Source organism: Clarias gariepinus, chromosome 28, assembly GCF_024256425.1.
Source record: "Clarias gariepinus isolate MV-2021 ecotype Netherlands chromosome 28, CGAR_prim_01v2, whole genome shotgun sequence".
NCBI classification, from domain to species: Eukaryota; Metazoa; Chordata; class Actinopteri; order Siluriformes; family Clariidae; genus Clarias; species Clarias gariepinus.
Genome location: NC_071127.1, coordinates 8,984,108 through 9,010,138, shown reverse-complemented (window position 1 = coordinate 9,010,138; position 26,031 = coordinate 8,984,108). Strand labels below are relative to the sequence as shown.

The window sequence follows — 26,031 nt, the reverse complement described above, 5'->3', positions numbered from 1 at the left end:
AGCTCAAATCGTCATAATGCAACCTTTCTGTTTCTGTAATGTACAGGGCAAAAGATAAAGTTAAAGTCAACAGCACAAGCACACTTATTTTTGGAGTGGCAAAGACAAACAATATGAGCTTAGCACCTTTTGGTCTCGCTACCTTTTAACCCCCATTAAAAAATCTTCCCCACCACGTTAAGTGGAAACTCTGTAATCATAATCCAACCTTTTTAAATATCGATATCCAACCTTATAAATATCTGATTATTGATTGCAACTTACAGTTTACATCATATTGTCTTGGAACAAGAGGTACAGGGGAAACGATCTAACAATCACTTGTTTGGAGGAGAACGATGACACAAGTCAAACGCTGACAAAATTCCATCAAAATAAACGAACAATCTTAATTATAAAGAAACAGCATTAGTGAAATGAGTAAATAGATCCTCTCGGATGTGTTGTGTAATTTCAGTGTCACGCTGTTGTTTCCTCTCTCATAAACACACTAGCGGGGGAAAAACTATACAGGCAGGACAAGATAAATAATCAAATCAGTTTAATTTAATCAGAATTATCACAGAGAGAAATACACTTTATAAAAAATAAAAAAAAAAGTAATGAATATAGCCAAAGGTGACAGAAAACAAAGAGGAAGTGGAAGGCCACAGGGAACTCCAAAAGTTCATCCAGTCTACAAGAGGTTTTTGGTAAAGTGAGTTACTGAAAACTTTAGATGTTGATTTATTTAAAGTTTGTACCAGGGGTGTTCAAGTCAAACCGGGAATTTCTTTAAAAACTTAAGGTGTAAAACTGATCAACATTGTAACAGTAGGCTTCGAACACAAGCACAGTGATGAGATAAAACAGTCGAATGGAGCGAGTGGGACGCCTGGTCCTTGAAAATGGACAAATAGCTAATCGGACAGTCCTGACCTCGCTCCAAGACATTTCCACATGTTTGTGGCATTAAAGGAGTTCCTGGGAGGCCGGCAGTCCAGACATGAAGCAGTTTGATCGAGAAAACTTTATCTAATTTTTATAACTGGCTTGATTTGAACGCATCTCAGGTTTTACCAAAATGATGCAGAAACGTTGACTCCCATGTGCTCAAACAGTAACTGATAACTTTATCGAATCCACAACTCCACTTTATTTGCGGATGTTCCACAAAGTTAAACAGAACAATAATAATAATAATAATTTGCTGACTGTTTGCATTGTAAGATATTAATTAACTGTGAGTTATAATTTAGTAAATTAATATTTAGTAACTTTAGTGCCTTGTACTAGTTGATTATCATTTCCCTCATCCGGGTGCGTCGTTACTTTACTTGTAGTTAGAAACCCCGTAAAATACATTCTGGTTCAGAACTTTATGTAGCAGAGAAAAGTCATATTTCAGCATATAAAGGCTTTTCCCAGGCCAGCACACACGTCTAAACCGAGAACTTAAATATGAAATACCAGATGTTGCTCCTTGTCTCATGCTCCTTTCTACCGTCAGAAGATCTCTCGTGTGTCTCTCACGTCTTTCTTACCCCTGATTCCAACGTCTGAACATCTGGAGGACCCGCGTGACCTTCATTATAGCACAACCAGACAAATGAGACGGATAAAACGGACCCAGCATACATCACAGTTCTTCTTTCGCTCCCTGAAGCATCATGGGGTTGGTCGCTTCCCGTTTAAGGAAGCTGAGGAAGTCCTTCACTTCACGGCCCCCCTAGCATCCAAAACAAGCATGTTTACACTACAGAATCTGAGACAAAAATATTGTGAATTAAATGTATATATACTTTGTGTGTTTTTATCTTTCTTCTAACACAACCTCAATTTGGATATAAATCTATAGTTTTTTTACATTGAAAGTTTTTACAACTAAAGTTCGTGATGGTACCAATGTTAAAAATCTTACTTAACGAGGCTAATCTAATGTCACAAATGTAACTAGTTTGCGTTACCTCATATCGTTTCGGTTCATCCTTCCTCAAAGCAGGTGCGAAATATATTGTGGGAAATCTACGGAGGAAAAAAAAAAAGGCAAAAGTTTAAATTTGCAAACGCTCTAGCAATTTAATTATTGTGTCTACCGAGGGTTTTAAACACACACCCTTCCACATCGTAGCCTTGCGGGACATCGTTGGCCGTGGCGTCCATTTTAGCGATCACAATATTGGGATCATTGGAAAGCTAAAGAAAAAATGTTCTTTAAGTTCTTATTTAATGATCATAATTAATAACGTAAACTGTGGAAAATTTCTGCTTTAGAGCAAGGACTTTTGCACAGTACTGTTTAACGCCTCACCTTCTGTCCAAGCTCTGTGTACTTCGGTTCGAGTTTCTTGCAGTGGCCGCACCAAGGAGCGTAAAACTCAATCAGCACGTCTTTCTCTGGATCGTTCACAATCTCCTCGAACGTGTCTGCAACGACAACCTGGAGAAAAAAATAACACGCTAAAATATGTGTAAAAATAAAACAAAAGCACTTAGTAATTTTGTGGTACACTTACAAACAACAAACATGGATATAAGAAAAAAAATTTTTTTTTTTAAAAGCAGGTCAATAAAACTAAAGTCTATGTGTGAACATAATCTCAGTCTTTTTTCCTGTTTAGCATGGTCTGAATTTGTACACTTGAATTTTGGTTCAACCAAATTTGTTACCAAATACCAAAAAAGGGGGTTATAAAGCTTGGGAAGACTATCACAATCCTCTGAAAACGTATTGTATTCTATACTCTATGTCTACGGCAGTTTATTAAACTACAAAGTAAAATACAATTATCATGTGATCGCAAGGGTAAACAACAGAAGAGGAAAAAAAAAAGTAATGTGGTGAATTTTTTTTTAAAACAACAACAAAAAATTAAGTCAGATTGCCATTATAAAAAAACATGAACCAAAAACAAACAAACAAACAAAAAAAAACTACAGAATTAAAATATAGTTGCAAGCAATGATGGGTGGGCCCAAGCACCTGGAGGTGCAAGGCCACTTTACTAACTACTACGTCACTGTGCTGCCTATTAAATAATAATAATAATAAATGAAAAAGCTCATTAAAACCTAGACAAACTCGGCTACACATATACACCTTGACTGGTCCGTTGTTGTTAGCAGGTACAGGCTCTGATTTCACGTAACGCTTCAGTCTGTCAGCGAAATAATCCTCTAAAAACCTCTCCAAAGACTTTCCATCCCGTCTGGAAAGAAATGACATCATAGTTAACACTTTTTTTTTCCACCAGATGTACCAGTAATCTTTACAAAAATATCTATAATTATTATTATTTTTTTAAATGGCAAGAAAACAAAAACACAAATAGTTGTTTATGTTAAATATTCTGCATTGCATGTGGATAAGGATCTACATCAGCCAATCACAATCTGGTTCACTAATCAGTCAGACTGTTGTTAGCTCGAACGGCAATGCTGTGAGTCACAGCGCTTACGTAAACTCCTCGCGCATGGTGTATTTGTGTCCCAGTCTGGTCCTGATGGTGACGAACGGCACGTCGTTCCCTTCCGTCGTGCCCAGACCGTACTCTTCTTCAAGCTCGTCGGTAAAGTCTCGCCGGTCAGCCACGGAGAAGTGCAGGCCGCGGTCCTTGTACTGAGATGCCACCTTTAACAGTCTGAGACAAATCGCACGCATCAGACATGGAACAGAATACCGAGCGTGTCCGTCTGGAGTCCCTGTGACCGAACCCTCCTCACCTGTTCCTCCAGTAATTGGAGCCTTTGGGGTTGTGCACATAATCCAGGTCATAGTACGCCGTCAGGAGGTTTCGCTTCCTCAGCTGCTCTTTATTTTCTTTGGTCAGGTGCGGGCAGATTCCAAATCTACAGAAACACATTAGACTAATCAGCAGTGCGAAAGAATTTCATTTATTTATCACCTTAAAAGGCCGACTTGAAAGCTTACTGATGCTCAGATATTCCCCAACCCGACTTCAAAGGTTTTAATGGCAGCTTTGTGTTTTTGTGCCCTTATTAGAAGGGGCAAATTTTTAACTGCCTTCACGTCTCTTTAGATTTAACAAATAAAAAAATTATGCAAATTATACAGTGGGGGAAATAAGTATTTGATCCCCTACAGATTTTCTAATCTGACAGTTGTTAAAGAAACGTCTTCCCACTGTGCTTTTCAGCAAGGGTTTCTCTACCAAGTACTAAGTCATGTTTTGCTTGGAGATCAAATACTTATTTCCCTCATTGAAATGCAACTTTATTCACTTTATTCAGGTATCATGTGCTTTTTCTGGATTTTTTGTTGATATTCTGTCTCAATCCTTTACCATAAACCTAAGATAAAAATTATAAACCCTTCATTTTTTGTAAGTGGGCAAACTTAGAAAATCTGTAGGGGATCAAATACTTATTCCCCCCACTGTAACTGTAATACTAAGCCACGTAAATAAAAAGAGAGGAAACACTTACATGTTGTCTCTGATAAAACGCCGTAAACCGGTGATGGAAAACGAGCCTCCATGCTGGATCACGCTGTCCTCAAACTTACTGGCCAACCTGGGAGGCCTGAACAGCAGGATGCCCCTGCAGAGACGGACAGCTTATTATTTAAATTTTGCACACTTACACATTTACACTTTTTTAGAATGAGCAGAACCCTAACACTGCTCATCATGCTGAAAACACCATCCTGACAGTGAAGCGTGGTGGTGGTAGCATCATGATCAGAGTTACCCATCATGATCAGAGTCTGTTTCAGTTGCATGTTGTTAGATGGTCAGGAAGACGAATGCTTATGTAATTCACTGAATACAGTATGAACAAGGAGCGTTCAAGTCAAACCAGGACTTGTGATGACATATCTGGTGAATGGTGGCGAAGGACATTTACAGAAGACTGCCATCACAGACTCGATCTGTGATGAGACTGCAGTAAAAACGTTTTAAAGATGACCGTACGTTTGTGAAGAGCCCACTGCAGTCGTTCCCATGGACAGTCAGAATGTCGGTACAATCCATCGACAACCAGGTGAGACGCATCTGATCACAATCATTCAGCAACACCATTTGCACATTACAGGAACTCGGCTGAGAGTTATTGCGGTGTCACCCTATTATATATGTTTGGGCCATTAAAGGAGTTCCTGGGAGGCCAGTGTTTAAGACATGAAGCAGGCAGTCCCATCTTTGCGCCAGCATTCTGAGAAAGCTTTCTACTTATGAGTGTAGCAGGGGATTATATGGAAAAATAAAGGGAGTTTTTACTCTCATAAATGTGTCCCGGTTTGACTCAAACACACCTCGGACATTAATTAACTTAGATTATGTCTATACAATAACCATAGTTGTGGATTAGACTTCTTCAATCTCTCAATGACTCTTTTTAGGTTTTAGGTAAAGTCTCTTACTCTGACTTGAGCTGGTATTTGAGGCCGAGCTGCATGTCGGTGGTGTGAGCGAAGCGGAAACTGTCCCGCATCAGGTTGGCGCCTTTGAGAAACTCTGCCAGCCGAGGACTGTCGCTGCTCTCAAACACTCCTACATAAAGACAAGACTCGATGGTAAACATTTACTTATTTCTAGTTACATTTATCACTTATGTTATAATGACTATAAACTTTCAGTCTCTCTCCAACCATGATATAAAAGTAGTGCTTAGTAGACCGTTACAGAGCACTGACGCTGGATACTTCGTCAGAAAATGACCCTGTACCTGTTTAAGTAGTTACTATAGTGATGACAAACAGGAACAAGCACCTGACCAATCAGAATAGATAATCCAGCAGCTCTGTGTTAAATATAAACCCAACCTACTCACCAATTACACTCGGATCAAAGTGGTTGACGAAGGCCTCCAGGTCTTTCTCACTGTTCAGCAGCCTGGAGTCGGGCCCTGCCTGCTTCTTCATGTGCTCCACCATTCCATCTGTGACGGAGCGCATTTAAAGTTGAAAGGTTGTACATAGAAAAATATGGTGGTACAACTGGTGTCCCACTGATCCACAGGCCACCCTTCATATGCAAAGTCCAGGGTTAATGGATACAATCACTTATAACACTTACACCCAAACATCTACCCCCACAGACACACACCTGATGAACGAGGACCGTCGTAAGTTGATGTTTCCGCTCCGTTCTTAAATATTTTAAGAGTAGGGTATCCGGTGACCCCAAACCGGCCACAAACCTCCGTGTTTGACGTACAGTCCACCTGTAAGAGAGAACAACCAACTCATAAGAAGGCAGGGAGCTTCATCTCCAAACCTCCAAAACTACGATCAAGCTAGAAATTCTCAGATATACATGATAGTTTTTAAGTGTTTCTCAGTTCTATCAAATCTATATTTTTATTACCTATAATAAAACTGTAAAGTGGGCGTGTCTGCACATGGAAGATATCTGCGGAAAAATTATTAGGGGGGACGTAAGAGTACGTAATAGGACACATCAGCATGTTTTTTTTGGAATGTCTGTTTATTTGTGCATGCATCATGTGAAAACCCCTGAACAAATTTTAATGTGGTTTTCACGGGTGTATTTGGCCGAGCGTGAGGTAACATATAGGCTTTGTTTCAATCGTAATCGCCACTGCCTCCAGACCCGTATGGGCACACATTTACTATTTTCCTTTCTCCCCCCTTTAACCCCGTTCCTTCCCCATTTTCCAAATAAAACTACCCTTTCCCATAAGACCGTGCCTCGTGTCCGTTCCAGGTGTCTGTGATGACACCCGTGTGTCACACCAGTTACAAATGTAGAACAAAAATAGTGTACTTTCACTATCACTGATGGTTATTCGAAACTTGATGATGAGTGATACCTTTATCCTTTAAAAAAATACTTTTACTATCATTATCATTACTTCATCTTAAAATTCAACAGGTGGCGCTGTATGTTTTTAAATATGAGTGTGCAATTGCATTGGCTCCCATAACCTATAAAGCACTAAATGGTCTCGTGCCACAGTACGCAAGTAAACTGCTAGCTTTTAATGCTTCGCCACTTCTGCTTCGATTAAAAGATGCAGGCTGTTTGTCAGTAGCACTAATTATGAAAACTGTAACAGGGGGCAGAGGTTTTTCTTACAACACCCCAAAGTTATGGAACAACCTTACAATTAATGTTCGGGACTTAGACACAGTCTCAGTGTTTAAGTCTGCTCTGAAAATCTGTTTATTTAGTCAAGCATTTTGTGAATAGTTTTGTATTGGGAAAAGGTGCAGAGTATTTTGCTTAACTGGGATTTTAGGACTTTAATGATTACCTCAGGAACAAAATTTGCAGAAGATGTGTAAAATAAGATCTCGTGTTAAATTGCAGAAATAAAAACACCACTGTCGTGACCCTTATCCATTTTATTTGAGAATACCCAACGGATCCTTTATCAAATCCTTACCTTGGCTAAAGTCACGATGCCTTTAAGTCTTCTAGCAGCAGCTTCAAACTCAGGAGCGAGTTTCTTACAGTGGCCACACCTGCAGCGAATGAGACGAGGACGAAGAAAGATAAACATCAAAATCCCCCAGTGAGGAGGAAAGTCTCAGAGTGCTAAATTAACACCTACAGAGTGAATGTCAACTGCATACTGCCCACAAACAAACACAAAAACACTTCATGTTAGAGCTACACCTCAAGTCAATGCAGCTTAAAGGGAAGTTTTTTGATTTTACACCACAGCACTGCTAAATTCTCAAATCTGTCTCATCAGAAGGTGAAGATCACAGCTTTAGATTAATGCTGTATTCAGCTGTCCAGATTGAGTGAGTCTCTACCCTCTTGTAGTGTCAGATTTATGTTCCTTGCTGACAAAAGTGGAACCCAATGTGTTCTTCTGCTGTTTTAAGCCACATACTATATCTAAACGTTTCAGGTCCTATGTGTTCTAAGAGGCTTTTCTCCTCATTGTGGTTGTAGAGAGTTGTTTTACGAGTTACTAGAACATTCATGTCAGCTCAGATCAATCTGGCCAATCTCCTAAACTTTCTCATTAGGGCAGGGGTAGCTCAGTAGTTAAGAACTAGGTCTAAATCCCACAACCACCAATTTGCCACTGTTGAGCCCTTGAGCAAGGCCCTTAACCCTCATCTGTTCTGATGTATACTGAGATAAAATACGCAAGTCGTTCTGGATAAGGGCGCCTGCCAAATGCTGTATATCTAATGTAATGTTATCCTATCATTAAGACGTTCCTGTCTGGAGAACTTCTATTTCATACATGCTTTCTTCCTTTTTTTTTTTTTTTTTTTTTTACACCATTGGATATAAACTTTACAGAGTGTTGTCCGTGAATAACCAAGGAGATTTCTAAACAAGCCCGTCTTGTGCCAAAAAGTCATACTCCTTCTCCATTCAGATGTTTGTAAACATTACCCGCGATCTTGAACTTTATCTGCTACATTTTATTCACTTCTCTGCTCCCTCATAAGTGGTTGATTGGATCATCACATTAACACGTTCCTGTTAAAGCATACACTGCATTCACTTGCCAAAGTTTTCTTAAAATATCGCCATGACCATTTAGGTCTAAACTCTGAAAGGCAGGATATATCAAATCAACCAATCACGTCAAGCAGATGCAGTCAGCATGATGCACAAAATCACTGAGATAGAGCTCGAGAGCTTGAGTTCACAACAAAAGTTCATCTGAATTCATCTTTTATACCGCTTATCATACAGGCAATTTGGGAATGGCAATTAGATCAATCTGGAGGTCTTTGGAATGTTGGAGGAAATATACAGAGACGTGAGGAGGGAATCATAACTCACTCACTCAGTCTCCATCTCTACTGCTTTATCCTGTATACAGGATCACTGTGGCTCTGGAGCCTATGCCAGGAGACTTGGGGCATGAGGCAGGGTACACCCTGGATATCAAAGGCGCACAAACACACACACTCAATTTTTTAAATGTCAATTCATCTAATCTGCATGTCTTTGGACTGTGGGAGGAACTCAGAGGACCCCAGACTCCCCCCCAAAGCATGGGGAGAACATGCAAAGTCCACACACACACCCTGAGGTGGGAATCGAACCCAGACCCTGGAGGGGCAAAGCAACAGATTGGTCTGAGCATTTTAGAAACTGTCAAACAGTATGGTGTGGAAAGACATACATACATATATATACGTAACAGGTAAATATGTAGTAAGTAAAAATGTAAAAAATGTGAGACTGTACTGAGCGCGCGCGCGCACACGCGCACAGCTGTTGGCAGTAATATAAGCTCGTGCACAGCTTGCACTTCCTCCTGCCGTTAGAGGTACCATGGACAGCTCACTGCCTAACCTTTGAACTGCTCGTTTAAACAAAGGTTCGTTATGCAGAACAAAGTTACAATGTATATAACACTGTTTGTATATATTTTTGTTACCATGGAGCATAAAACTTGACCAGCATGGTCTCCTGCTCGGCGGCGACGTAGTCAAAATCCAGATCCTTCAGCTCCATCACATCACTGCGCCCGGCCAGGACAGAGCTCGTCCACACCGCCGCCGAACACAAAACACACAATAACCCGAGACCTGACACACAACCGGCCATGACAGGTAAACGGCAATGACATAAGGGACGAAAAAAAACTTAAATAAATCAAAAAACTAAACCAAAAGCATGAACTCCTGTGTTATATTTCTGCTCCTCTGTCCGTCTCTTTCTCTCTTTATTTGAAGCTAGTGTCCACGAGAGAGGCGGGACCAAAAAGCAATACGTCACAACGCGCGCACGCTGATTGGTCAAGATGTAAGGCACCGATTGGTTCAGTCTTCTGTCAATCAGTAATTATGCAATCGCCTCACAGCTTGTTCATGACCAGCAAGAAACTGCTGCTTAAAATCTCAATAGACATTTAAATTAACGCGAGTGTCATAAACAGTATATATAATCTTAGATATTATATTTAATTGTTCCATGTTGACATCTTGTACATAATCGAGGAAGGAATTTATCCTCACACTGTTTTATTCATTTTTATTGGCATGTTTCTTTGAATGAAAAAGCACCACATGGAAAATTCAGTAGAAAACATGAAGGCTGACAAAAAGAAAAAAAAAAAAATCTTACAAATGCGAATTTTTTTTATATATATATTTTCAGTCAGTGTTGTGCATGTTTTTGTCGAAATCACCCACTTATCATTATCTATACCACTTTATCCTGTATACAGGGCTTGAGACGGGGTACCAATCCAATGATACATTACTGATGATTATCCTAATCGGCATGTCTCTGGACTGTGGGAGGAAACCGGAGTACCTGGAGGAAACCCACCAACACGGGGAGAACATGCAAACTCCATGCACACAGCCCCGGAGGCGGGAAATCGAACCCGGTCACTGAAAGTGCCAGACTGCACAGTGCTAACCACTACGCCACCATGTGACTTTAATACTGATTATACAAATAAAAATAAATTTCAGTTCATTTTCAGTCTTTCAGCACAGATCCAAATCACTAATGGACTGAAGATCCTGGAGGGAGAAAAACGTCTCTCAGCAGCACTACCAAAATTCAATTGTAACATTTGTTAAAAACAATGTCCTTGTTTTTAACAAAACACTTCCAAGTTGTCCAAGAGTTTTCAAAGTTTTACAGTTATGTATGCCAACTATATCACTTTCCGCTGTTCACATTTATTCCAAAAGTGAATAAGCACGGTCATTTTTGAAACACAATATTAATTCTAGCACTTTTTTCAAGTACAATTTCAGTAGTCACTTCCTACATATAGATCGATATTTAAACTCAGCATATTGAAACATACACTTAAGAGAAAACATCAAAACCTAACCGCGTTCTCCTTCCTTAAGACCAGCTCATCTGACTCAGGAGTTGGGGTTTTGATCAGTATGAATCCAAACGGATATCTGCCATAAAGTGTGAGCATGCACTAGTCTAGTTTCTCATCAGTCGGGTGGAACTGGCCCGAGGTGTCCGAAGGTGCTGTGATGCGCTGCTTGGTGGATTTGCGGAACAGTTTTATGAGGTCCTGGTAGCGTGCGGCAACCTATGAGGGGATGAAAAAATAGAAATAAAAGAGGCGGAAAAAAATGATTATTTCTGAATCACATTAAAAATTGGGTACATTTTAAAAAAAAATCAATAGTCATGCACTGAGAAGGACCATATTTAGTTTAGTTGCAAACAGTAAAAATATAAATTTTATTTATTATATTGAGCTTTTTGTAAAGCTTTGCTGATATGGTTGTTTAAATGTTTTATTTCCGATTCAATTTTAACAAGTACCGCCCCTCCCCTGGAGTTTTTGATCACTTTGGATTTGCACACTTGAGTTCAGAGCCAATTTAATCAAACCTGATGATTTTCTGCAGCACACAAATCTTTAATCCCAACTCTGATTAATAGGACTAAGATAAAGGGTTTCCATATATAGTATGAAAAATAACATAACCTCATAAATCATGTCACTTTGTTTTATAGGTTCTTATTACCTTTAATGTAACCTTTATGGCAGTTTTTAACAAAATAACAAAACTGAAAAAAAAATGCTACCTATTTATAGCAAATTTCCTCTGGCGGCACATCTGCAGTACTGTGGTGGCAAAAACTAAATATATTAATACTAAGAACAAACAAACAAAAATAACTGAGTAAAATGTATTTAAGCAAATACGTTCAATAAAAGAATTACGATAAATATACTTAACTACAAAAATGGTAAATAGAAAATAATGATCGACTACGGGTATAGATAGTGAAATGGACATAACGATTATAATAACAATAAAAATAATGAGCAGCCGAAAGACCAACAATAATAATAATAATACGTGGGTAAGTCAAAAATTATTTGCACTCTGCAAATAATATAATTTATTTATACAGAATTAGAATTTATTCTAATTAGTGTTTAGAAAAGACAAACTAAGTCGCCTTCAATTGACGTTGTCCATCTGTCAACAAGCTTTTGTATTCTCTTATCATTTCATATGCCTGGAAGTTTGTATAAATCTATTTATACTGTTACAGTATAAATATACCTCCGTGGCTGTTTTGTTCCCAAGCCGAGCAGCAATAGAGGTGAAAGTGCTTGGACCCGCTCCGCTCTGCTGACAGGTAGTGAGTATCACACGATCTGCCTCTCTGTTTAAACACACATAATTTAATACAACACACATACTTAATACAAATATGCCAAAATCAGATCATGATATATTCTTTTGTTTCTTTGACTAACCAAGTCCAGACTCACATTTAAAAGGTATGCAAGAGGGTAGTGCTCATAAGGAATTAATTTTCTACCTTGTCCAGAGCACCACTTTCTCTCCGCTTGGCATGCGTGAACAGTTCCTGGCTCTGAGGTGGGCCTGTGGATCTTCTTCTCCGCTCTGCTCATCCATCATTCCTGCACTACAGCTCTCTGTATTTGTGTTTATTACATCAGCACTCTGAGACAGAAAAGAGGAAAAAATTTTTGCATTTTTTTCCTGACACATAATAGTCAGAGTGGTTGCATCAGAACATATAAAAAAAAAAAAAAAAGATAAAAAACATTTTGTAATGAAACATCAATCACCTGCACGTGATTTTGTTTATGTTCTGCCTGACTTTGCTCCACGCTTTGCACCACTTGAGCACCGGACACGCTGTCGGCCTCCACCTCGTCCTCTTCCTCATCTTCATCGCGCCGCACTGAGGAGTGGAGCTGCTCGTAAAACGCCCAGAACTCCTTCAGCAAGTGGGCGTGGTCACGAAAGACCAGAGCTATCTGGGCCTTCATCTGAGAACGGATGATTAAATGAAGACATAAGAAACGGATTTAAAGCGTCAATCGAAAGCGTTCGGATGTTACAGTACCTCCTCTGAGCCCCTGTGAGTTTTGGGTAGCCCCTGCTGAAGAGTGCGCACTACCCTCCTGTAGCGCATGGAGTTCTCCCCGAAACTGCGCTCCAGCTGCCGCAGGAACCTCCGGCTCCTCTCAAACGCCCGCTGCTCCTCCAGCTACAGAGAGAAAAATCAGACTCTGAACGACATTCAAGCTACGTTCGGAACATCTGGATATGTTTTTTTTCCCCTCTCACCAGGCCGCACTCCTGGGCTTGTTCGGGGTGTAGAAAGGCGGCGAAGTCCCGCAGCAGCTCGGGGTGGTTGTGCAGTATGGGTTTGAGTCTCGCGAAGAGCTCCACTGCGGTCCTTCCCTCGGGATGACGCTCAAACTCAAACAGCACGCTCAGGAACTCCTCCACCTTCCCCGGCACCGCCTGCAGAGCCTCGGACACCTGCACAAATATCACATCCTCTCATATACTGTATAAACACAGAGCGGATTATACTTCTACAGCTTCTCATCTGTCCGCAACGTACCTTCTCTAAATAAGCTTGTGCAAAGGCGACGTCTTTGACGTCTCTCTGAGGATCGTTGTCAGGTAGATCATCATGTAGAAGAAACTCTGGGATTTCCTCTCCTAAACAGACATGATCAGTCAGAAATAAAAAAAAAATTATAATAAAAAAAAAACAGGAGAAGAAAGTGTACGATTCAGTGCGAACCTGCAGCTGTCCTTTTGTCTCTTCTTTCTTCAGGATCTGATGCCAGCTTTGACAATTTCTTCATTGCCTCCTTTTAAAAAGAAGGATTTATTATTATTTTTACTTCTACCTGCTTATATCTCTGACACTGCTGTCTGCTGCAAGCTCACCTGAAGCTTTTGGAAAGACCTTCCTGACTCCTCCTCCTGCATCCCTGCACATTCCCTCTCTCCTGTAGACAATAACGTTTGCCTCTGTCCCTCTATATCTTCCATGTCCATGTCCATCCTGCTCTCCATTGCTTCATCTTCCCCAGACAAACTTGGACCTGGACTACCAGAAGATTCTGACAAGGTGAGAAACGGATCTCTGCATTCTTCATCTCCGTGCTCGTGCTCGAGGTCCTTGAGAGCTTGCGTATTCGTCGTCTCGCTTTCCTGGACGTCATGGCCATCTGGAAGATTTCTACTTGCCTCTGTGCTTTCTGGAAAGTTGCCTAAAGTACCCTGAAGCTCAGGGTTCACATCAGCACTGTTTGTAACTACAGAGCCTGAAGGCAGTAGGAGAAACGAAGACGATACGGACAGAGGGTTCGGATTGGGTCTCTGTCCCATGCTCAGCTTGAGTAAAGTCCCACAGCGCTGACTCATGTGTTCTTTAACCACTGGGGTAAAGGATGAAGGTGTCTGGGACACTTGGGTAGGATATAAGAGCGCGGTAGGTAAAGTCATGATCACAGTTCCTTGGCTCGGAACACTAGACACTTCTCCGCTGGACGTTACTGGCACCGTGGGTAAAGTTATAATGAGCTTTCCTTCGTTTCTCTGAGATGAATTTCTAACGTTATTTGCGTCCACTCTGGTCTTCCCAGCAGACTTATTTCTACATTTGATTTTTTTCTGCATCTCGGACCCGGAGTTAACGTTCTGACCGGGCTGAACGTTCTGCGTGACGCACTTGGGCAGAAGAGGTGGTAGACGACTTAGAGCTTTCTCCACGTCGGTGACTGATGGCGGTGGTCTGGGTTGGGGTTTGGGCCGAGAAATGGGAGCACGCGACGGCTTTTTTCTAGGCCGTGGTTTAAGAGCGAGGGCGAGGGAGTCGGGGAGGGTAGGGGGATAGCGCGTACCTGGGGCGAAGCTGAGGAGTGGAGAGGACGGATCGGGTTGGTCCTGTTGAAGATCAGAAAGCTGAAGATTGTAGTTTTGCACTTCCCTGTGGATCAGTTTAAGATTTTCCTGTAATGACATGAAATTTAAATAAACATGAAAAAAAAAAATTGGTATTTAAATATATAAAAAATGCAAATATTCCCCGACTTATGAATGAGTTTCTTTCCAGGTGCATGTTTGTAAGTCCGATTTGTTCTCAAGTCTGACAAAGTGAGTCTTATACTGTACGTCTTTGACACAAATATACAATGTAAAGCATACCAATCCACTTGACTAAATCTCTGTCCCCTTTCTCCTCACTGCCATCATGTGGCCAATAACTGTAATCGCGCCTAGGGAAATGAATCTCACAGTAAATGTCAAATGTAAAGTGTCAAATGTCTCTGCGCCTTTAAATCACGAGAGGAATCCCGAACGCCATTTTGCCTCAGAGTTGTTTTTCACTCCTGTGCAGTCTGTTTTGTTGAGGATTTTCTGAAATTAGGATTGATTCATGGAATCAATGTGAGGCCGACTCATTTCTCCAGCGCAAACACACACACACACACACACTATGCTGGACTTTAGGCATTTTATACACATTCACTTACACACTGATAATATTGTATATAATTGTAAATATTGGTATCTGGTGCACTGCAGTGTCTATTTTTTGTACAACACACACGAGGTACTTCTGTGATTTAACCTGGATGTAGAACCACGATCCGTTCATATCTGCGGAACTTCGTTCTTTACTGGTTTTTATTTCTTTCTACACTGTAAAATGATGCCGAAGGCGTACAAAAAAATTTAATAATCTCTTCTGAACAATTGATATTGAGACGTATCTGCTACTTATGTTCTGTAAAGTCTTCATAACGGCTCTAATCTGAGGTGCTGGTTGTTAACTAGTGATTTTTGAGGCTGGTGACTCTAAATGAACTTCTCCTCTGCAGCAGAGGTCAGTTTTGGTTTTGCTTTCCTGGGATGGTCTTCATGAGAGACAGTTTCATCATGGAGCTTGATGGGTTTCGCAAACACACTCGACACAATACTGTTCTTGCAAGAACTGTTCCAGAACAGCTGACCTTCATGTTTTAAATTAACAGTTTTAAATTAACAGATAATTCCAGATGTGTTATTATATAGTTTTAAAATCTCCTGGTTTTTTTTTTTATAATGTACAAAATGAATCACTAAACAAACAAACAAAAAAACCCACAACACTAAATTAGAAGGTGTGACCAAACTTTTGACTGGTACTTTTGCCAGTTCATGTTTCGGCTCTTACAACAAATAAAACTGGATCTCAATCCGATCTGTGTTAAAACTTTCCGAAAAAAGGAATTTGTCCAAACTGTTAAAAGCTTTAAAAATATTGTGACAAAATAATACAAATCTAATAACAATTAGAGAAACTGTTATTACAGAAAGCCAGCGAGGCATGAGGCGCGTCTCTCTTTCCACTGGGGGGCGCTGATCACTGGGACTGACTTTCTCACAGGCCAAAGGCATGAGGGGACATTTTCCTTCTAGAAAGTAGCTCTGAAACATACACACACACTATGGTTATGATATTGGTGTGTCTGAGGCATGTACACCATCACAACTTCTTTGTATCTTCGTGCACCTTCAGGAAGTTGGGCCGTTGTTTCTGACACGCCGAGCGGACGTACATTCTCAGGCAGATGACGTTTCTCGCCGCGAGCAGATACTGGCAGGTGAGTTTCAGAGGATTCACCGTGCCCTTTAGGTGCTGATGGCCTAAAATCACCAGACTGCAAGGAAAAAGGGTGTCATGTTCACATTAAAGAGAAGGCACTTATACAGAAGCCTCGTATACGACGCTCACCAGTTTTCTGCGGACGTAAACGGCCCTTTCTGGCTGAACGGACGCACTCTGACCACGGGGAGTAGCTGCGGGTAGAGGAACACCGGACGCGTCACCATCAACCAGGCTAAATCAGCTGGAATCTGAGAGCCTGCAAGACATCATAGTGCCGGCTTCAAGGGTTTTATCAACGCACTCTCTTTCAAAGAATAATAATTGTAGTGTTTCTAGGGGAATTGAGTAAACTTGTTTAAAATGTTCCTATATTGAATTAATTCTCATAAGCTGACATTTATTTAACCGTCTCAGTATAAAGACTTTTTTTTTTTTTTAACTAATGAACGTGTTTTTCAAATTTTTTTTTTTTTGACTTCTTAACGAAGCAAAAAAATAAAAATAAACAAGACTCTAATACAAGTAATAAAACACACAATAGTGTACTGAAAGTGTGTTATGTTATTAATTTAAATAATAAATACATGCTAGTTAATTTAAGTTAAAAAAAAAGTCAATGTGAAGCGAAACTTTCTCACCTGGGAACACCGGACAAGGGTCCTGAGAGTCAGATTTAGGAGACTGATCCAATTCCTCAAGGAGAGTCACGGCAGCCTGAAGGTTACAGGCCCTGAAGACGCTGACGAACCCAGGATCCTTGACCTGCTGCGCCTGCTCTGCCTGCTGCGCGAAGAACTGCAGCTCTGACTGAGAACCAGAGAGAGAATATATGAAAGAGAGAAAGCGTTAAGATTTTCAAAACAGATCTGTATTAAATACGAGGGGTGTTCAAGTCAAACCGGGACTTGTGGTGAAATTTCTGGTGAGTGGAGGCGTGAAACCGACTGACGTTTACAGTCAGTAAAATATTTAAACTGTGCAAATGTGTACTGCTTCATCCCCTGTACAGTCCTGAACTTGCTTCAAGACATTTTCACATGTTTGGGCTATTAATTGAATTCCTGGAAGGCCAGTGTTTCAGACATTAAGCAGTCACTCCAATCATGGCTTTGATGTAAGGACAAAAACTTTATTAATGATATTAATAAAGCATTAATGAGCTTAATAGTTGAAACAGTTCAAACTGATAAGGAAAGCTGTGTGAACAGCGTTGCTAGGCAACCCTGTTAGCTAGCAAAACTTTCTGTAAGCTTTCTGTTAGCTTATGCATACAATATTTAGCTTTAAGGAAACAATTCAAATAAAAAATAAAAAGTCTGGTGGTATTGGCATATTACTAAGATGACATCAGAGTACACCTTAGTAAAATGACAGGACCACGACACGTTGGTGAAAAGGTGTCTCACCAGGAACTGTCGTGCTGTGTAGGCCTCAGTCTGAAGAGCGTCCACTGACCTGCTCAGCATGTTCACCTGAGTCAGGAGCTGCACATGCTGAAACACACAACACACCACCACTTATACAGTAACAGCTTGACACGAACACACAAGGGTCCAAATATAAATAAATAAAATAAATAACTGCTATGGTATAAAATAAATCAACGTTTGGGACGTGACATTCTTGTAAAACAGGAAATTTTGAGGTGTTTACCGCAATTATGCTAAACCATCTACAAAAGTTTATGAAGAAGGTAAAAAAAAAAAAAACCTGTTGCATGTGCTGCTGGAGGCGGAGCTTCTGGGTGGGGCTTAGAGACAAAGCGGCGGAGATGCTGGGCCGCTTAGCCGGAATGGACACGCCTTTACTCTCTAACAGAGCCTTGCGCTTGCGGATCGCGTCCAGCTGCTCCTTCACTGTGCGGTAGCGCTGGTTCAGGATGTCCGCCAAAGGGTCCTCATACCTACGCGCACACACACACACACACAGATGTTGCTTACTGCTAAACTTAAAGCTTTTAAACAATTCAATTAAAAAAAAAGAGTCCCTGACTTCGAGTCCCATGTACATTCGAGTTACGAATTTCGGCAGATACGAACAGGCCTATAACAATACTATGAAATTGTGAAAGAATAAAATGTCTAATGCCCGGTGTGTGTGTGTGTGTGCGCGCGAGTGTGTGTGCGGAAGCATGATTAAAGAAAATGTCTTTCCTGTAAAGCTGTCCTGATGATGAATCATTTTAATTTCAGAAAATCCTCAATTAGGCAGAGTTCACAGTCCAATACAGTGGAAAACAGCTCCGAGACAAAAATAATGTCCGTTCACGCGCGCAGACAACAGTTACATTTCGCATGCAGTTACGCTTTTTGGCCACATGATGGCATTGTGGGGAAATGGGAAAGACCCTGAACAGATTCAGCCAAGTGGATTGGTATGCTTTAGATTGTATATTCTTGACAAAGATATGTACACGACTTGCTTTGTCTGACTTAAGAACAAATCCGACTTACAAACATGCTCCTGGAACGGACCTTGTTTGTAAGTCGAAGATTTAAGCCCAATCCCAATTCTATTTTCTACCCCTTCCCCTACCCCTTGCCCCTTCCCCTTACATTTATGGGTCTGCTTGCTCGAGTGAGCAGCCATCTTGAAAATTTCGCTTAGCCCTTCGTTTGAAGTGAGGTCCCGAAAAATCTTCGTTTGGAGGGCTATCTGGCCCTTCCCCTTCCCCCTACCCCTCCAACCAAAAGAGAAATGAGACACCCCTACCCCTTCTCGTGAACGCGCCAAACGGAGGGGTAGGACTAAGTGTAGGGGTAAGGGGAAGAATTGGGATTGGGCTTTACTGTATTTGATTATTTGTTAGAGTTGAAGAGTTATTATTATTTCCGGACATTTCACCTGTTTCTATGATGACATCATTTACTACAAATGGAAGGAAAAAATTATGAATTCAGTTACGTATTACAAATCTTTTGTGTCGCAATCCACGTATTGTATTTCCAACTTTTTTTTATTTTAACATAATTTTTACATTTCTATATGTTTATATATGTTTGCATTTAAATATGTTTGCATTTGAGGTGGCTACATCATACTGTATAATGTAGTGGACTGTCGTCTCAGTCATGACCCTAAATGTCTTTGTAAAGTCTTACTGAATCCTTTCCAGAATGCTGGGTAGCTCTTGATGGAGATTGTCTTCGTCCTCCTTTTCCTCTTCCTCCTCATGACCTTCTTCGTCCTGACCTCCTAATTCATCCTGAAACTTTAAGACACGAGCACGCTGTTCGTTAAAAAGAGACACAATACCGACCGACATATACAGAACGTAAAGTTTGTGAATGTTTAGCCGACTCTTACAGTGTCGAACAGCTCCTCCATCAGGTCATTGACTTCCTTCTCTGGAATAAAGAAAATTAACGAGGAAAGACATTATGTTATGTCGTCCGCGGTTAGTGCCAGTAACACTCTTATTCTAAAACATAGGCTAAAACGTAAAGTTAAACAAAACCAAGAGTTGATCCAGTTGATCTGGATGAAGTAAGCTGAAGTTTACTGCTTGGGCTTGGGACTGGAAAGGCAGCTTAACCCACACTTCTTGTATACTGTTAACCAAGGGAGGGATTCGAACACTGTCTCCTCTCTTGGTTTTCGTCATCACATCCTTCTGCCAAAACTGGTGGCCGTGATCTTTAAAGAATATCCCTGTTATAATCCAACCTTTTCAGCATTTCGGATTATGTAGTCATTCCTGTCACCTGACTGCTTAATAATAATAATATGTCAAGGTATTAAGTCTGCAGGGTGCCCAAACTTTTACAGACACCTTTGTTTGTTTTTTTGTTATTTTGAAACTGTCAATGGTGGAAATTAAATCCAACTTTTTTTGACATATTATAAGATTGTCTTATTTGCATTTTGATGGCTTTTGGGGATGTTTCCTTGTCTTCTTTATGCACATTAATACACATTTTTACTTGGGGTGCCCAAACTTTCGATCTCCACTGTATGAACTTGAGTAACATCCCATTCCTAATCCATAGGGATTAAAACTATGATGTTAGCCCCGCCCCCTTTGCAGCTATAACAGCATAAACTCTTCTGGTTAGGCTTTCCACAAGGTTTAGGAGCGTGTTTATGGGATGTTTTTTTTGACCGTTCTTCTAGGAGCGCATTTATGAAGGCAAGACACTGATGTTGGACGAGAAGGCGTGGCTTGCTTTATTACTCACTGGTGATGCGCACGGCCTTGTCGTTCCGGTAATCTTCCACGTCCGGCTCATCGATGTCGGCCAGGAAGTTGTACTCCGGATCATCTTCATCATCGCCCTCCTCTAATCAGAGACACACAGAGACGGTCATCATTTGCCTACGGTAGGTGATCACTAACAACAAAAACCCACCGAATGAGACGCGGTAGAGCACCTTCGTTCTCCACGTCCGAGTTCATGAGGCCCTGCAGCCAGTACGTCCACTCTCTGTCTTCCGGGGCGGAGCCAAACTCGTACATATCCGGAGTGATGTCAGGAGCGCGAAGCTCCGCCTCTAAGCGACCCAGAGGCACGTCTCTCAGGGGCCGCTTGGAACGGGTGCGGAAGGCCATCAGGCTCTCTTCACCGACCACTCCACTACTGGTAAGAGACTGAGAGACAGAGCGAGAGAGAGACAGGGTTTGTTAATAAGACAGAGAAAATAGACACAAATCTGACTGCTTAATAACAACAATTAGAAAAAAAACAGACATCGAGAAGGAAAAAAAAGGAAAAGAGAGGAAATGAGAGAAAGATCAAAAAAGACATAAAGAGAGGGAACTGGGAGCCCCAGTTAAAGTTAGAAAGAGAGAGAGAGAAAAACAAAGAGAGATACAGTTCACACAATGCACTGTGGTGTGTGTGTGTGTGTGTGAGAGTCACAGCTACCTGGTAGGAGTCCATGCAGTCCGAGCCGATGGCCAGCTCCTCGTCCACCGCGTGGAGTTTCTCCATGAAGCTGCACTCTGTCTGGGCTCTCGGGGGCTCGGGGCCCTGCGGGGGGGGAGGGGGGCCCATGGGCACAACCGCCATGCGCTTCTGCAATGACCTGCGCGAACTCTAGGGGGAGAAACAGGGCAAATATTACCACATCTATCTGTCTGAGAGAGCGTACCCTACATCCTGTGTGTTCAGAGCGCTCATATCCTGATGCGATATTTAACTACAATTAAAAATTTTAACTACAGTTTAGCTTGCTGTGTGAATATGGCACCACCTGCAGGATGGTAGAGGAACTGCAACATTTTAACCACCTCAAATGCGAACGTATATAAACATGATACAAGACTGGATCTATTTTCTCCCACAATTCTACTAAATATTATGACAGATTATACAACAGATAAGGTGTGTGTGTGTGTGTGTGTGTGTGTGTTAGTTACCTGTCTGGGGCTGCAGCTGTTTTCCGCATCATATTCGCTGAAGGATCTGTTGAGGTTTAATCGTGTGCCGCGTGGTGACGATGCTGTGCTCTCCAAATCACTTTCCAAAAGTGTCTACATCACACACACACACACACACACACACTCCCCTCAGTTTAACATACTCAGACTCAAGGGTGTGAATGAACTTTCAAACTTCAAAGTGAATTCGGTCGTGTACCTCCTCTGCCGTCTCGTCCTCCTCCTCTTCATCGGGGTGATACTCTTCATCAGACGAGTCCTCGTCCTCTAAAGGAATGTCCACAAACTGCGGAGCCTGTAAACACATCCAAATTAGCCTTTGACGTCCTCTCATAAAGTCTTCCTGAAGTTAATTTAAGTCTCATCTTTTAGCTACCTTTAACTTGCTCGCCTTCTTGATCGGTGAGATGTTCCAGGTGGGAATAACCTACAAGGGAGAGAAACTCGAATGAGTCACTCCGCACAATCTATCTCATGACAATAAAATAAAATAAAACTAAATAAATAAATCAATAAAAAAATCATGATACAATAGGCCGCAATTTTTACAGGTAATAATGCACCTAGATGGGAATTTTATTAATAGTTTGTCAATATATATTTTAAGGAGACAAATAAATATTGGCAAACAAAAACAGAATAAGAATGAGCGTTTATTTGATGCTCGTCTAAATACATAGACTAACACGATATATCGCAATTTTATATATCACAATTTATTATAATTCTTTTTATTGTGCACATCTAGTCACACTCTTATGTAATAAAACATTAGTGAAATATTAGGATTAATTTTAGTATCATCTAAAACAGAATTAAGAAAAAGATTTTGGGTTTATAAAACATAAATTAACATAAAAATTTTGTTTGTTTATTTATTTATTATACAAAGGTGTGCAATGTTGTATAAATATTATCCTGTAAAATGTTTTTTTTGTATGTTTGTAATTTTTATAGCAAATGGTAAAAAACATTTTGCTGTGTCACTCTGTTAAAGCTAACAGTAACAGGCAAAAACTAAAGCGGGAATAAAAACTGAGCAGTATCACTGTCCTGACTTGTGGGTGGAGCTAATTTCAGGGCTAGAAAAAAAAAAGCAAACAGGAAATAAAAGACTTTAAGGAAATGACTTATGCAATATTTAAAAAATCAGCTTTGCATTGTATCGTCAGATGTATCTTTGAAGCTATGATTTGTCTTTCTGGCTAATGTTACGAACCGCTCCTTTAACCGAGCCTTTAGCGTTTTTCTCTAACTAAATCACATCGACGGATATCCCTGCGAGACAGAAATTCATCAGACGCACCACTCCTTTCTCCACCACCTCCTTCAGTTTGGACCGCGTCATCTTCGGCTCCTGGGAGAGACGGGAACAAATACAGGTGGAGATAAGGTTTAATCCCACCTCCTACATCCGGAGCACGGATACTCACAGCTCCCTAAGTCACAGATACTCACAAACACAGGAACAGGTTCGGTCTCGTTGATGGCGGCTTTCATCATCGCCACGACGTGCTCGTTAGTGATCACCTCCTGTCATGAAGATTTCATCGAACATCAAACCTCAAACCGATCTCGACGGATTTCTCTTCTTAATATTGAATGAACCTAAAAAGGTTTTTAATGCACTCACGTGTATGATATTGCGCACGTTGGCTGAGGTCAGGTTATGCTGCCGTGACTTGTTCTCCAGCTCCCTGTCCAGCTCCTGGTCGATCTCGACCTCTGGCTGGAGTTCATCCTGACTCCGGGGTCCTGCTTCATCACTTGTCTCTCGCTTCCTCTTCACGCCTCCTTTAGCTTTCCCGCTTTGCCGAGGGCAGCTCTGCTTGTTGTCTGAGAAGAGGGAAATAAATTAAATTAAATTAAACTGATCTTGTACTGTACGATAAATTTTAGGATGGTGCTACAGAAAAATAATCAACGATGTGAAGACATCCAGACATGTGTAAGTACAATTGAAATAAAACACGACTCGTCTTGTTACAGAAAAACAAGATTGTTACAAAACACTGAAACTAGAGGCTCCTTCCATTTATTTTTTAAATGAACCTCCTTCGAATAAAAATTACAACTAAGGGAGCAATCAGATCAGGAACTCAGTCGTTTAAAACAATGCACTAAATTAAAAACGTACCGACGGTGATGATGAGGGTCTTCTCTGCTTCATCATCTGATGACGAGTCACACTGAGCTTCTGATAAACAGACAGACAGAGACAGAGATACTGTTTAATGGTGGCCACGTTATCAGATACACATATGTTAGCGGTCCAACATTTCTGACATTAAAAGATGAACAGAGTGTAAGTGAGTGTGTGTGTGTGTGTGTGTGAGAGTGTGTGTGTGAGAGAGAGAGAGATGCTGGTGATAGTGGTGCATCAAGTTCAGGTTTAGCGGCATCACGGTTTCTTATGCTGTGTGCAAACTTGGCCACTTTATTAGAAACACTCATTACTCCAGCATTTCAAGATGCGCGAGTGTGTGAGAGAGCAAAACATTTTATTTGAGCTGGGGTTTAATCTAAGTGGCCATTTGATTAGATAAAACAACCTTAGTGGTCTAGGACTGAATCTATAAACAGAAAAGCACTGTGTGTGTGTGTGTGTATACGAGAGAGAGAGAGAGAGAGAGAGAGAGAGAGAGAAAGCGATGCTAGCATTTAGTCCATGAACAGACAAACAGTGTGAGTGTGTGTGATTGTGTGAGTGAGTGTGTATGCGAGTGTGTGAATGAGTGAATAAGTGAGTGTGTGTGTAAATGAGTAAGTAATTGTGAGTGATTGTGTGTATATGCGGGTTTATGAGTGAATAAGTGAGTGTGTGTGAATGTGCGTGTAATTGAGTGAGTCTTTGAGTGAATGAGTGTGTGTGTGAGTGAATGAGTGTGTGTGAGTGAATGAGTGTGTGTGTGAGTGAATGAGTGTGTGTGAGTGAATGAGTGTGTCTGTAAGTAATTGTGTGTGAGTGAATAAGTGCGTGTGTGTAAGTGAATGTGTTTAAGTGAATAAGTGAGTATGTGTGTGTGTAAGTGAATGTGTGTGAATGAATGTGTGTGTGTGTGTGAGTGAATAAGTGAGTATGTGTGTGTGTGTAAGTGAATGAATGTGTGAGTGAATGAGTGTGTGTGTGTGTGTAAGTGAATGTGTGTAAGTGAATGTGTGTGAGTGAATGAGTGTGTGTGTGTGTAAGTGAATGTGTGTGAGTGAATGAGTGTGTGTGTGTGTGTGTGTGTAAGTGAATGTGTGTGAGTGAATAAGTGTGTGTGTGAGTGTGTGTGTAAGTGAATGTGTGTAAGTGAATGTGTGTGAGTGAATGAGTGTGTGTGTGTGTGTAAGTGAATGTGTGTGAGTGAATGAGTGTGTGTGTGTGTGTAAGTGAATGTGTGTGAGTGAATGAGTGTGTGTGTGTGTGTAAGTGAATGTGTGTGAGTGAATGAGTGTGTGTGTGTGTGTAAGTGAATGTGTGTGAGTGAATGAGTGTGTGTGTGTGTGTAAGTGAATGTGTGTGAGTGAATGAGTGTGTGTGTGTGTGTAAGTGAATGTGTGTGAGTGAATGTGTGTGAGTTTGTGTGTAAGTGAATGTGTGTGAGTGAATGTGTGTGAGTTTGTGTGTGAGTGAATAAGTGTGTGTGTGAGTGTGTGTGTGTGACACATGACTGTACACTGTACCAGGTTGGTGTGTGTGTGTGAGAGAGAGATCTACACTCTCAGTATGTGTGTGTCTGTGTGTGTGTGAGAGAGAGAGAGAGAGAGATCTACAGCTCTACACTCTCAGTGTGTGTGTGTGTGTGTGTGTGTGTGTCCTCACCGTTACTCCTCCCTGTGCCTCTGGCTGTCTCAGGACTTGTGTCCGGTCCTCCTGATGGAGACAGAGACGGGGACAGGGACAGACTGACAGTGCCGTGTTTACCCCGGGAGGCTCCGGCTCTCACATCCCCGTGTCTGCGCCTGACTGAGGGGGGATTCATCTCCACTGTACCGCTACACCTCCACACAGCACCACCGGCATGGTACACACACACACACACACACACACACACACGCTCTATAACCCCGGGAGCTGAAAGTCAGCCCCAGTCTATACCTCACTGTGTGTGTGTGTGTGAGAGAGAGAGAGCACTTAGCTTAGCCTTATTATCCTCACTCGGCGTTATTTACACCTAATACACACCATACAGTAACCTTCTCTTATCGGTAACTACTGCTAGATTTATAATATAAAAATATATAAATCTAAATATATAATAAAATATATTTGTGCCTAAGACTAAATCTGTCCCCTGATAATAAATTAAACTCTATATTACTCTATTAACTTATGAACACTTTCAT

At 41.1% G+C, this 26,031-nt stretch overlaps 2 protein-coding genes and 1 long non-coding RNA gene across 3 annotated transcripts; 1 reads left to right on the top strand and 2 right to left on the bottom strand.

Annotated features, from left to right (window-relative positions):
- Positions 1-1,219: 1,219 nt before the first annotated feature.
- Positions 1,220-9,598, bottom strand: pdia8 (protein disulfide isomerase family A, member 8). The gene is made up of 13 exons (XM_053489804.1): positions 9,325-9,598; positions 7,351-7,429; positions 6,048-6,165; positions 5,773-5,880; positions 5,363-5,492; positions 4,426-4,539; positions 3,703-3,828; positions 3,438-3,620; positions 3,080-3,188; positions 2,291-2,419; positions 2,096-2,175; positions 1,947-2,004; positions 1,220-1,708 (listed from the first exon to the last, which is right to left on the bottom strand). Exons 1-13 carry the CDS (start codon positions 9,492-9,494, stop codon positions 1,619-1,621), a joined length of 1,494 nt encoding a protein of 497 aa, XP_053345779.1. The 5' UTR covers positions 9,495-9,598; the 3' UTR covers positions 1,220-1,618.
- On the top strand, positions 9,364-10,248 carry LOC128515689 (uncharacterized). The gene is made up of 3 exons (XR_008356694.1): positions 9,364-9,499; positions 9,623-9,692; positions 10,117-10,248. It is a non-coding gene; the product is annotated as an uncharacterized LOC128515689 (long non-coding RNA).
- gon4la (gon-4 like a) lies at positions 9,906-26,031 on the bottom strand. Its single transcript, XM_053489803.1, has 28 exons — positions 25,508-26,031; positions 23,837-23,896; positions 23,333-23,535; positions 23,158-23,232; positions 23,006-23,056; positions 22,076-22,126; positions 21,899-21,994; positions 21,679-21,792; positions 21,185-21,355; positions 20,691-20,907; positions 20,498-20,599; positions 19,626-19,666; positions 19,421-19,530; positions 18,030-18,222; positions 17,726-17,812; positions 16,958-17,126; positions 16,446-16,575; positions 16,224-16,371; positions 16,022-16,138; positions 13,610-14,677; positions 13,461-13,530; positions 13,275-13,375; positions 12,992-13,189; positions 12,768-12,911; positions 12,487-12,690; positions 12,213-12,358; positions 11,951-12,053; positions 9,906-10,956 (listed from the first exon to the last, which is right to left on the bottom strand). The coding sequence occupies exons 1-28, from the start codon at positions 25,665-25,667 to the stop codon at positions 10,840-10,842; spliced, it is 4,446 nt and encodes a 1,481-aa protein (XP_053345778.1). The 5' UTR covers positions 25,668-26,031; the 3' UTR covers positions 9,906-10,839.

Coding starts and splice junctions, on each gene's coding strand:
- pdia8 (XM_053489804.1), bottom strand. CDS start 9,494: ATGGCCGGTTGTGTGTCAGGTCTCGGGTTATTGTGTGTTTTGTGTTCG. Junction 4,540..5,362: donor AAATACCAGCTCAAGTCAGA/GTAAGAGACTTT, acceptor CCGTCTCTGCAG/GGGCATCCTGCTGTTCAGGC. Junction 3,621..3,702: donor TCCAATTACTGGAGGAACAG/GTGAGGAGGGTT, acceptor GATTTGTCTCAG/ACTGTTAAAGGTGGCATCTC.
- gon4la (XM_053489803.1), bottom strand. CDS start 25,667: ATGAATCCCCCCTCAGTCAGGCGCAGACACGGGGATGTGAGAGCCGGA. Junction 20,600..20,690: donor CTCGGACGTGGAGAACGAAG/GTGCTCTACCGC, acceptor GTCTCTGATTAG/AGGAGGGCGATGATGAAGAT. Junction 17,813..18,029: donor TCCAGCAGCACATGCAACAG/GTTTTTTTTTTT, acceptor TGTGTGTTTCAG/CATGTGCAGCTCCTGACTCA.